This window comes from Kwoniella botswanensis, chromosome 2 (assembly GCF_036426115.1).
Source record: "Kwoniella botswanensis chromosome 2, complete sequence".
Lineage (NCBI taxonomy): Eukaryota > Fungi > Basidiomycota > Tremellomycetes > Tremellales > Cryptococcaceae > Kwoniella > Kwoniella botswanensis.
In genome coordinates this window covers 278,714-290,184 of record NC_088600.1, presented here as the reverse complement: position 1 = coordinate 290,184, position 11,471 = coordinate 278,714, and the positions used below count along the sequence as shown (strand labels likewise).

General features: G+C 45.1%; 6 protein-coding genes across 6 annotated transcripts; 1 reads left to right on the top strand and 5 right to left on the bottom strand.

Annotated features, from left to right (window-relative positions):
* Positions 1 to 30: 30 nt before the first annotated feature.
* L199_006991 (uncharacterized protein) lies at positions 31 to 1,029 on the bottom strand (the record flags this gene model as incomplete). Its single annotated transcript, XM_064892688.1, has 4 exons — positions 31 to 472; positions 610 to 675; positions 828 to 890; positions 974 to 1,029. The coding sequence occupies 4 exons, from the start codon at positions 1,027 to 1,029 to the stop codon at positions 31 to 33; spliced, it is 627 nt and encodes a 208-aa protein (XP_064748760.1).
* A 1,188-nt stretch (positions 1,030 to 2,217) lies between these two features.
* On the bottom strand, positions 2,218 to 2,841 carry L199_006990 (uncharacterized protein; the record flags this gene model as incomplete). The annotated part of the gene is made up of 1 exon (XM_064892687.1): positions 2,218 to 2,841. The coding sequence occupies one exon, from the start codon at positions 2,839 to 2,841 to the stop codon at positions 2,218 to 2,220; it is 624 nt and encodes a 207-aa protein (XP_064748759.1).
* Positions 2,842 to 3,515: 674 nt separating this feature from the next.
* Positions 3,516 to 4,183, bottom strand: L199_006989 (uncharacterized protein; the record flags this gene model as incomplete). Its single annotated transcript, XM_064892686.1, has 2 exons — positions 3,516 to 3,584; positions 3,695 to 4,183. 2 exons carry the CDS (start codon positions 4,181 to 4,183, stop codon positions 3,516 to 3,518), a joined length of 558 nt encoding a protein of 185 aa, XP_064748758.1.
* Positions 4,184 to 4,473: 290 nt separating this feature from the next.
* Positions 4,474 to 7,195, top strand: L199_006988 (uncharacterized protein; the record flags this gene model as incomplete). Its single annotated transcript, XM_064892685.1, has 7 exons — positions 4,474 to 4,630; positions 4,700 to 5,183; positions 5,302 to 5,911; positions 6,005 to 6,156; positions 6,236 to 6,316; positions 6,380 to 6,929; positions 7,007 to 7,195. 7 exons carry the CDS (start codon positions 4,474 to 4,476, stop codon positions 7,193 to 7,195), a joined length of 2,223 nt encoding a protein of 740 aa, XP_064748757.1.
* Positions 7,196 to 7,710: 515 nt separating this feature from the next.
* L199_006987 (uncharacterized protein) lies at positions 7,711 to 8,523 on the bottom strand (the record flags this gene model as incomplete). Its single annotated transcript, XM_064892684.1, has 1 exon — positions 7,711 to 8,523. The coding sequence occupies one exon, from the start codon at positions 8,521 to 8,523 to the stop codon at positions 7,711 to 7,713; it is 813 nt and encodes a 270-aa protein (XP_064748756.1).
* A 1,865-nt stretch (positions 8,524 to 10,388) lies between these two features.
* Positions 10,389 to 11,270, bottom strand: L199_006986 (uncharacterized protein; the record flags this gene model as incomplete). The annotated part of the gene is made up of 1 exon (XM_064892683.1): positions 10,389 to 11,270. The coding sequence occupies one exon, from the start codon at positions 11,268 to 11,270 to the stop codon at positions 10,389 to 10,391; it is 882 nt and encodes a 293-aa protein (XP_064748755.1).
* Between the last annotated feature and the right edge of the window lie 201 nt (positions 11,271 to 11,471).

Sequence of the window (11,471 nt, the reverse complement as noted above, 5' to 3'; positions counted from 1 at the left end):
ACTGAAGAAATTGGGATCATTGGATCAGGTTTAAAGGATAGTGAAAGTTCCAACTACCAACCCTACCAAACCAACTACAGCACCCATCGCACCCTTGAAGACACTTTCAACCTTGTTTGCTGAAGAGGCAGCAGAGGAGGCAGCACTGGCAGCAGCTGAAGTAGCTGAGGCAGCTTTCGAAGCTGCACTACCTGATCCAGAAGCAGCCGAGGCCGATCCACTGCCCGAAGCGGAAGCGGAAGCGGCAGAAGCTGAAGCAGCCACGGCAGAAGAAGCGCTAGAAGCGAGAGAGGTAGCTGCTGAAGAAGCTGATTCGCCAGATTGAGTTAAAGAGGCAATGGCCGATGCGTCGACTGAAGCTGAGCCACTGGCTGTGATGGAGGCTGTGACTGATCCGCCGGTGACGGATTGGCCCGCACAGAGGGCGGATTGAAGGGCGGTAGCGGTCGCTTGGTCAGAGGCGGTACAGTTGCTGTTTGTTCAAGGGGAAGGATGGTAAAGAAGGAAGATGGAGATAGGTGAAAAGAGGAGGGAAAATCGGGTGAGGTCAGTCACTGATACGGTTGAACATTGTAATGATTGAAAAGAGTGTATGGGATAGTTACTCACGCAATCAAACATGCTCCGGCAGCATTTTGGAAAGCAGCATTGGTACAGACACAGCTAACGTCGGTGCTGTGGTGGTGAAACGAGGGTATGGTGTAAGAAAAAGAAGGTTGAGTGGGAAAATGAAGTCATAGTGTTACGGAAGGGAATAAGGTCAAGATCATTCTTCATCAGCTTACTATGATTGAGATGGGATAGCTTCTGAGTGGGTAATGACTTACTAAGAAGTACATCCTGCTGCTGCGGCAGCTTGAGTAGAACATGTGACTACACACTCTGGAATGCTATATAATGCTGTCAGCTTTCAAGTACTGTCACGGATGAATTGGTATAGTCAATATCTATAGGTGATATCGATATAACTCACGTCTGAGCAGTGACCAATCCTGCTAAAGCGATAGAAGCGAGTAAGGTGAATTTCATTTCGGAAATGTCAAAGAATGTTTTGGTTTATGATGGATTGAGAGGATTGGGGGATGATCGATGCGGATCTATATGTATTTTCTATTTTTGTATGATATGATAGAAAGGTGGAAGAAAGAAGAAAAGGTTGAAAGGTTGAATGATGAATTGTCTTTATATATTTACTTTTACTTTGTTCGGTTACCGGGTAGAAGTATGATTAGATACTAGATACTAGATAACCCAATTGTATGTTCTCTGGTCCAGCCCCGCAGTCATTTGTCAATGTCAGACAATAAGACATGAATAACACCGTGCATCATCCCATCTACCTCCTCCTTTGATCATGACCGTGGGGTCTCACTCAACAAAAGGCTGGATAATCCCAATCACAGACACTTCGTACGTCCATTCTTCCCAAGGTACATGATTGCAGTTAACCGGTCTTTCATAATCCGTATCCCGTTTACCGTACTTTTTAGTATTCGTACTTGTACTCGGTTCCCCTAACTTATAGGCTGGTATTGTCCTGGTCAAAGAGGTTCAAGGTTATCCCCCCACAATTCCCAATCAATTGTAGATCACTTGTACGGTGGTTAATCCCTGAACGGAGAGTAACTCTGACTGCTGCGCATAGGTACGATGCTCGTGCCTGAGCATGCGGATCTCTCAAGACCGAATTTTACGGTATGAGGTGTGATGTGGCGTTGTAAGACAGCTTTTAGCTTTTGATTCATGAACCATGGACCATAGCCATCTGTGCATGTTCAGTCGATGCTCAACTGTCCAATGCGTCTCACGTGAGTCTCACTAGAACATTAGTGACCTCTCATGTGATCAAATGATCATGTCATGTGCTCACTCGTAAAGTCCTTCGCTTTGGAATGAATATGATTGCAATTTGGCTGCTTTTACTGATACATTAGGTTTCAGTCATGTTCTCGTCAGAAAGATGATACTCTCAGTTCCCCCATATGACCAGTCTAATGGAGCTATATCGACATTGACATGGCACATGGCACATGGACACTAAAATACATATTTTACAATCTATTGATACAACTATAAAAATACATTGATTCCTCTGAATGTCTGATACACATCGTATGATACAATACTATTCCACTGGATCCGTGGAACCATTGAGAGAAAGAAGGAAACGTGAAGGAAACACGATCAAATTGAATGATAGAGAATAAAGCTAATAGATCACACGCAACCCCAACTATCTTCACTTTCTTCTTTATCATCTTCACTAAAGGAATTCTTGTCCATTTCATCATGTGACTCCTGTTCCTCTTGTTTCTGTGCGGCTATTACTTCGCTGTGATCTGAATGCATGGGGATCGAATCGACCCTAGGTCCGGAAGTGGGATAATTAATGACTACGGGTGGTTGATAAGCTGCTTCCAGGTAGGATGATGGACGAGACTGAGATGGAACGTGGATTGTAGGAGGATGACAGTAATGGACAGTACTGTGGTTGACGTTCTCAGTCTCCATAGGTTTTCCATTTTCATGTTCACTCATGTCTCCGTCCAGGTCCAACATTGAGTGCTCCTTGCGACGGGCTTTACCGATCAAGTTCTTGAATTTATCGCTTAATTTCCTCTTATGTCCCAACGCTCGATTTGGTGGTATTGCATCTAGTCGCGAGTGAATGACTGGACTCTTGTTGATCGTAGATGGAAGAGAACGTTTTCTACTTTGATCGCCTATAAGACGACCGTAGCTTTCACCAACGAATCCTGACGAATCCCCTTCCATGTTCAAGAGCGATCCTCTACGATCCTCCTCGTACACATACACTTCTCTATTCCTCATATTCCTCATTTTTCTGATTTGTGATGTATCATGCACAGTATCAGAATCGCCATATGTACGGGTCATTGGTACTGGTTGCAAATATGGGTTCTGCGAGGGAAGAGGTAAAGGAGCGGTTACTGCAGAGAGACTAGAGTTGAGGCTGCTAGGGTCGTATACTCGAGGAAGGAGGTTCGGTCAAAGGAGATTGTGTTTCTCGGGGAGGGAAGTGATCATTCGTAAGTTTGGTCGTTGGGTTCGAGAAAGCGAGGTATTGGCCGTTGGAGGAGCCGTCAAGGGAGCCGAAGTAGAGTAGGTATATCGTTGATTGATCATGATTTCGAGAGACGACCTGCGTCATTAGGTATGTCGATAGGATATAATGAGAAGAGACATTTGGTTTTCATGGATGTGATGAAGATTCATCGCAGATCATACACCGTCCTAGTGGCAATGAGAGTCTACTGTGGTGAGATTGATATCCGGTTACTACACCGTCGTCATCAGGGGTTGAGTTAATCGGTACATCCTTTGTTGTTGATCTGCGTTTTACCATATGTCGAAAGTCCAAGGCGAAAGCACCGGTTAATGTAAGGCTTGATAACGAGGTATATCCTGTAGGAGACTAGAATCAAGCATGATAGGCAAAATCGATATGACGAATGGGCGCTTGAGCTTGAGCGTTCTTTCGAGCAGGGGGTTCCTCAATCCACCCAATCGGGTTTATGGTTTCTGTCATAATTGACTTTCTTCGGATCGAATGATGCTATGAACTGTAGGCCACAAAGGTCATAATCAGATGTTAGCTAAAATCACCGTTGAAATGCGACTTTGATCCATGCCCCGTCACCCATGACCCATCTTAAGGATGTGTTACACTCACTTCCATACCAGCTTCACCCAATCCAACCCCCTCCGCCCCACCCGCAGGTCCAGCAAACATATCTCCCTCGGCGAACGCACCCGTCAAACTCCAATTTTGAAACCTTCTTATCAAAGCACAAATCAACGTAGCAGTCCCTTTACCCGTATCGTCATGTACCAACAAAGGGTGGTTCCGTCTATCTAACAGTTTTACCAACAAACTTTCCAGTTTCTGTTTACCCTCTGGAGTAAACAATGTCGATTCTTTACTTAGATCAAATCGATATAGGTTGAGGTGAGAGCTATTGACAAAATCTAGTGAATCCTGTCGATAGGGTTCATCTTCGTTCTCCAAGTAGACTATACCCCTTAGGTTGAGCTTGGATAGGAAAGTGAGGTTTTTCCGATTGGGATGGCCTGATCGATATATACCTGGTGCGACGAGGGAGAAATTTATGGGTGGGACTAGTACTGGTGCGGTGGTGGAGGTGAACATTGACGATGGCATTGTAGCTTTGTGCTCCTTCCAGATGATTGGCTTTCTTGTTGATATCGTTGAAACCGCGAGATGTGAGACGGAGGGTGTGAGATGTCCTAGACATGTTCACCTTGTCCGGTTTGGTGTAAGGGATATCATTACGTCATCACTTTTGTTGCGATGACAGATGATCTGTGCCTTGCCTAGACGCGTCGATAAAAGTCAAAAGTTCAAGTTGAACAGATGACCACTCGATGAATCGGTCCATTGACAAATGCTCTTTCTGGATTACATCTCGAGACTCCGACAATATTGGCAAGATGGAAGTAGACACTTCCGATCTCGATGCTCAGATAGCTGCATTGCAGAAGCTCAAAGATGATAAAGTAGCCAAGGCAGAGGCATCCCGTCGATTGAAGGAGAAAGAACAGGCTAAAGTGTTGGTTGGGTCCACACCTACCAAAGCTTCTATACGAGGTGAGTTAATCATTCAACCGCATCTACCTCCTACGTTTCCATTCTGATGGTCTGTGTGATACCTATCAGATGCAGTAAAGAATAACTCGACGCCATTACCTTCTAAACCCTCTCAACCGAATTTCAATTTTGAACAAAAACCTAAACCCAAAGCTGCTCCTCAGATCTTACCCTCCCTACCCAAAGCCGGACCCTCGAGGATGGGTTCATCCCTTGCTGCATTGCGTAAAGGTATATCATCATCCCCTAGACCTTCGTTTCCAACAGCGACTAGGTCAAATGGATTTGAACAGCGTAAAAGCAATATCAGACCTTCCTCATCTACATCGATATCAGCCGGTGTTGTAAAAGGAAAGGGAAAGGCTAAGGAGGAATCACCAGAATTGGAGATTGAGCATGACGATATAGATGAAGATGTCAAGCATATACGGAGGGACGAAGATAGTCTGACGTTGATAGAGAACCTTGCGCTAGGTCCAAAGGAGTTCGGGTTGGATCCTGAAGGTGAGGAGGAATGGAGGTTTGTAGAGCCCAATTCGGGTGTACGATTATCGTGAGTTCAGGAATTCTCCCTGTAGCACCTTCATGCTCTGATTGGCGCTACCAGTCGAGTGATACATGAAACTGTCCTATAATATTTTTCTCGTGCTCATGTCGTTTGCCATTTCTAGTAAACGTGTTCTTTCCCATTCTCATCTCCAAGACCATCTATCCGGCCGATACTTCCTTACTCCCTCTCAGATATACTCAGTAATTAGACTATCGAAAGATGGAGCGACATACGATATCCCAGTAGATGGAGATTGGATAATCATCGCTGTCGTAGCTCAAAGAGGTGAAGTCAAAATAAGCGGGACGAAAAATGCTCCGGATGATAGTGATGAAGATGAAGAAGACAAGGAACATGATTCAACTTCTTTAGCTGAAGCACTCAAGATTGATAATTCAGCTGAGAAGCAGGGCGAAAATTCAAGACAGCAATATTGGAAGAAGAAGAAACAGCAAACGGCCAAAGAGAGGAAAAGAGTACCTAGAAAATATATAAATCTCACTCTATGTGCTCTACCGCCAAGAGGCACAAAGGGTGAAACTTCCGGTGATGCGTTATTACAATTACTTTTGTTTGAGGCTGATGCGGTTGTAAGAGAGGATAATGACCAAGATGAAGAGGCAAGAATCACTTATAGAGGTGGATCGGGCGGAGCGTATGAGAAATGGTGTAACCTTACGGAAGGCAATGTCATTGCGATTTTGAATCCTAGAGTATGGAGAAATTTGAGGGTAAGTCAAGCCATCTACCAATCCTGTCAACTTAACCTGATCGACGCTTCAGAAGGATAGAATGCTGATACGTCGGGGTCAATGATGGTTTAGGGCGGTAGCAATGGTCCTCATCCACTTGAATTCCCATTAGGTCTAAACCCCTCTTCGGCAGACTCGATCATCCTGATCGGTCAAGCGAAAGATCTAGGCAAATGTAATGCTATGCAGAAGGATGGAAATAGGTGTAAAACATGGGTAGATCTGTAGGTAAAATGCTAACTAGCGTTGATTGTGAGAGTTTGTTCACATACAGTCCATAGCTGATGAAAGCTATCATTATAGACGTCAAAACCAAGTCTGTGAATATCATATACACGCTGCGATCCAACGTGGTAAATCCTCACGAGCGGAATTTACAGCTAGGTGAGTTAATCTGCGCTCATGTTCATTATTTATTTTCTAGACCTGATGATATATTGGATATAGTACATCGTCATTTGCCCTCACATCTCGTCCGGCGGGCACCTCCAACGGTCCTGGAGGTAAGCTGGGATACGACCCCAAGCGGAAACAAGGTTTATTACCTGCAGCAGGACGTCAAGCGGCACCTAGAGGAATCGAGAATGGCGGTGGGGGAGCTACCTACGTAGTAGGTGGAGGAGTGATCAATACTGGATCAGTATCCCGTGGGGGTTTAAAGGGATTCGGAGAAGAGTATCTGAGTGAGAAGTTGGGTAGTAGAAGTAAATCTGAAAAGCGGAAGAGACACCTTGAGGAGAAGATGGCTGAAAAGGCTTTACAGGGTTTATTAGATAGAGAAGGAAGAGGTGGAAGTACCGGTGCGAAGTATTTGGCCGTTCTTGATAAAGATAAAGAGAGTAAGAAGAAGAAGCAGAAGAAAGTAGGGAAAGAGGATAATGGTGGAGAAGAGATTGAGCGGAAAAGACCCTTTGGGGCTGAGGCGATCAAGAAAATTGGGTTTGATCCTACTTCTAGATCTGGAGTAGGTAGAGATGGTGAGGATATTCAGAGAAGGGTGAGTAACAGATTCCCAAGATTGGATGGTGGGATTTGCATAGAGCTGGGATTTAACGTTGTTTGTCAATCTGGTAGCTTGACGCTATTGCCGCATTGAGGGGTGAAGATCCGGGATGTAGATTAGAGAGAATATCGAAAAAGCTGGAAGAGGAAAGAAAAGCGAAAAGATTGAAAGAGGTGATCAGCGTCGATCCTGGCCCGAAAGGAATACATGGTCAACATGAAGAAGAAGATGAAGAAGAAGGGATGATCGATCTGGATTAGTCATTGCAGCGATTAGGTTCCGATCAATCACAATGTCATGGATTCAAGGCATCATCACTGTGTGGTGATGCGATTCTTCCGCTTGATACGCTATACTATGGAGACCGTATCCTGAAGTTTAGTCTATGTTCGCACTTGTATCAGCTAGAACGTCATTGAAATTTACTAAAAGCCTGGTTCCCGTTCTATACTTCGACCTTTGCTCGTCGATCTGCATCAAGGTGACTTGGCCGCTGATCTGCCACATTCTATCGTGGTTTTACGAGCTATCATTGTGGCAGATAACATGAAGAGCTGTCCGAATTATAGCCAGAATGGCAGCACTTGACTTGAGGTCAATCAGTTGGATCCTAGCGAGGTAAACGAATATGCATATCATAGTTGAGCAAGAAAGGATTTCAGTTAGATCAGGTTTTTCATGGTACAAACTACGAAGACTATCTCTGTGAATCAGTGTTAAGCTGAAGGAATGGTAGATACCAAAGTATCCTGGTACTTTGCTTGCTTCTGCACTATCAGGTGTCGTGAACGATAGATGGAACGCAGATAGTGCTCCTACCGATGTTATTGACCAACGCAAATGGTCTCGGCTCACCGATTGTAGTGCCTCTCCACTGGTCCTTATGGAGCTTGTCAATATCGTCAAGCGTCAGAGATTCACCTGACCAGCTGACCGTAGTGGGGGCGATATACTTTTCGTATTCTTGCCTTGAGTCAAATTGTTTAAATTCCAAATTCGGCTTTCCATTAGGAGAGTTTTTCTCTATTAATTTTGTCATCCAATGATCCATCCTTGTTCTATTTTCATTGTCAATCCATTGAGCTCTTCGAGTCAATAGATCAGAAAAAAGCGTTTGGTCCTCGATCAAGTCGAATCGTTGTTCAGGTAGCTCTCGCCATTCTGGTTCCATATGGGGTGCCCACCGACTCTCCGCTAATCTAGGTTTCATCAGAACCTCCCAGAATCTCGATAGATCCTGGGATTCCTCGTTAGTCGCCTGGTAATAAACTGGATGAAATGAGAATTGCCATTTCGCCGTTGGCAATATGACTGATTTTCCAGCTTCCGTATGCTCTTGAGGAATCTCATCCACGTCTAGAGGCCCATAGGAATATTGATAACATGCTAAAGTACATTTCGTAGCTCCTGAAGTTCCCTTTGTGGACTTTCGAGGAGCCGTGCCTTGCGAAGAACCTGAGACCATGGACCAGTTCGTGGCTTTCGACCGTGGTTTGTGACTACGATCGGTCGTTTTGGCCGTCGCGGAAGAAGGTATGAGACTGAGCGGTCTGGGAATGTTGAATTCTAATAAATCGGTGTTGGTCATTATGCTGTAATGTTTTGTATGTGGATGATTCGATCCTCAAATCGGTAGTCCTGACAGGAAAGATATCGTTTAAAGGGATGTGATTTGTTGCATCAGTATGGGAAATGGGAAGGTCGAGATAAGAATGAGGCCTATATATATAGCCCTCCTGTACAGCACAATCTACCCAGCAATTCAATCCGATTGGCCTTCAAGAAGCAACTTCGAAGAAGTAAATGCAGCTCTTCTTACTTGGTATGAAAGGGAAGACGATGCTTTACACGTATCAGTCACTAGTGTCTCGAGCGGAGATTTGCACAAGCAGGATGTCACAATCGATGGCGGTGTGAAGTATCAACGGTAGGCTCGTGGACGCTGATGTTAGCAGAAGGCCTACAATAGTCTCACTCTCTCAGTTTCTTTCACAGAATGAAGCGAAAGAGCGGACGATGACTGCAGTTCTCGGCCAAACTTGACGCTCCCTTTTGGGCCATTGTTGTCTGTTTAGACCCAGTTGGATATAGGTTTGCGGATATGTTAGATAACATCCTTAGGTCTGTTACACTGCCCCACAAGCGATGTAGCGACAACAGCATCACACTTGCGTCCGTGAGCCCCATGAAAGGTGTGTAACGCTCAGGGAGCTGTATCGGACACGAAATTCACAGTGTAGGACAGATGTGTTACCTGGTTAGTAGGGGGACAAGACGAGGAGAGGACTGCCACTCTCAGCTTGGCGCCTTTTCTGTCCTCGGGTTCTGCGGATCAATTCTAGCTCATCTCTTTGCGATACTGGGTCACCCTCCATACTGTGATGATATGTGGTGTGATAGACCGACGCGACAGATGGAAAGACGAAAATGCAATCGTCAGAAACGATGACTACCAGATGAGGTTGCATACCATGGTGAATATGCTTGTCAACACCGAAGGATCCGTCTCTTCAAGACCCTCTATCCGAACGTTCCTCAAATGGATGAACTTATGAGTATCATCGTATTCCAACATAGAATAATCAATGACGGGTCGCTTAACATCACTATCCTGTGTATCTTCGGTGGCGACGGTACTGAAAGATTCTGTGAATCCATTGAGAAAAATGCTGAATGGACTGGCGAAGACAAGGTAATCATTGTGGGGAGCAGTGAATCTAGCCATAACACAGTCAGGACTGCAATCCGAGACTATTTGATCGATTGATGTCGTATAAGTAGATTGGATCATCCTTTTTCACAGTTGGATTTATACCAGGCGATCGTCATGATTGATCACATGGCTCCATGCTTCAAGACAACACCAGGGGGACCCCACAGAGGGGAAAGATCATCCTCGACACGGAGTCTCTGAGATTTAGCCTTCTACACCCGGACCGTTAACAGAATAATAGAAGGCGTCACCGGCAGTCAGGCGATCCTGTCGTCAGAGCTCATAGACAAGCTGTTCATCGTAAGGGCCATTCCCTTGAAAGTGAGAAAGAAACACCCTTCGTAATGCTAACGAGGTCTGCGTCACCTCGCTCGTTTCCGTCTGACCTTGTTGTGTGCCGCGTTCTTAACAGGAATTCCTTTTCAATTTCACGCAGTGGCAACAAAAGGGGATGATAGAACTGTAGATCATACGGTAAGTATACCAGCAGAATGGCATATTTGGCCTAGCTTCCGTGGTACACTTTATCTATATGCATTTCAAGGATAGAAACTGGGAAAACATGAACCTCCTGCAGAATTTCTGTGATGGGAAGTCGAAGTCAATCATCTCATCCCGTCACCTCTATTTGTCCCATTCTTCACTCTTACAGTATCTGCCACGTCTTCAGTGCTCCCAAGACCTACCAGGCTATTCGAACCTCCATCAACATTATTCGACTCTTCACTAAGACACACCACCTATTCGACCGAGGTAACAGCTTGAACGGGCGAGTGAGTGGTCGGTTTGATCTCGGGTATGACGATGCAATTCTCACCAGCTCCATTGTAAATTTTGAAAGGTGGCTTATCACCTATAGCCATACAACCCCATTCTTCTTGATGCTTCTGCGCGATCTCGTCAAGCTCCATAGGCTTTATAGATTCTTCATCGTCAAGTCTGTCTGGCCATAGGCAGTTTACAAAACTCTCCCTATCGGTATATTGTTTATGATCAAAATTTGGCTTACGATCTCCAAATTTCTTGGTGATCTGAGTTTCTACCCATAACTTCATACGATGACGGTGATCACTGATCGCCCAACGAGCGCTTCGGGTCATTAGCGACACCAAAGACTCGCCAGGAATCAAGGAAAAATCAAGCTCTTTCACCTTTTGCCAATCTGGATCATTGTAAAGGTGATGATCGTCCTCGGAAAGCCTCTCTCGAAATACTCTGTAGAATGAGTCCAACTCTTCCCGTTCTTGGGGCTCAGCACCGACGGTCTTTTTAGTGGCAGTGAATGGTCTCGTCGGAAGCTTGATATAATAGCTCCCTGCCCGTGAATGCGTTTCGGGAACCTTTTCCAGACTAGCTGGGCCTGCTAGATAAGTAAAAGTAGCCAAGAAACACTTGACCCTATCCTCCGTTTTGTCTCTCAAAACTTCAGATCGTTCTCCTTCTCCGCTTTTTGTAGAGGTGCCTGACACTAGAGCAGAGTTTAGATTATCTTTCGAAGTGGTAATACGATTGTCACTCAAGGAATACTCGGTGGCGACTGTGCACAACGACTCGGTCGATCGATTGACGGCGTCCCAAAATGAACTTGCGGTGTCAATGGTATGGTAGAAGGAATCAGACATATTGGAGGGTGAGATATGGTTTGATGATTCATCGTCGGCCTGTCCAGTGAATGCTTGCGAATATGGTCAGCAGATACATGTCTCGAGATTGAGGGCCTTTTTATACCATATCTTCTCCTCTTTCTCATACGAATCTCTGAATAAAAGAAGGATAACTGCAAGCATCCTACAAAGGACACGACGCTTCGACTATCTTGTTGT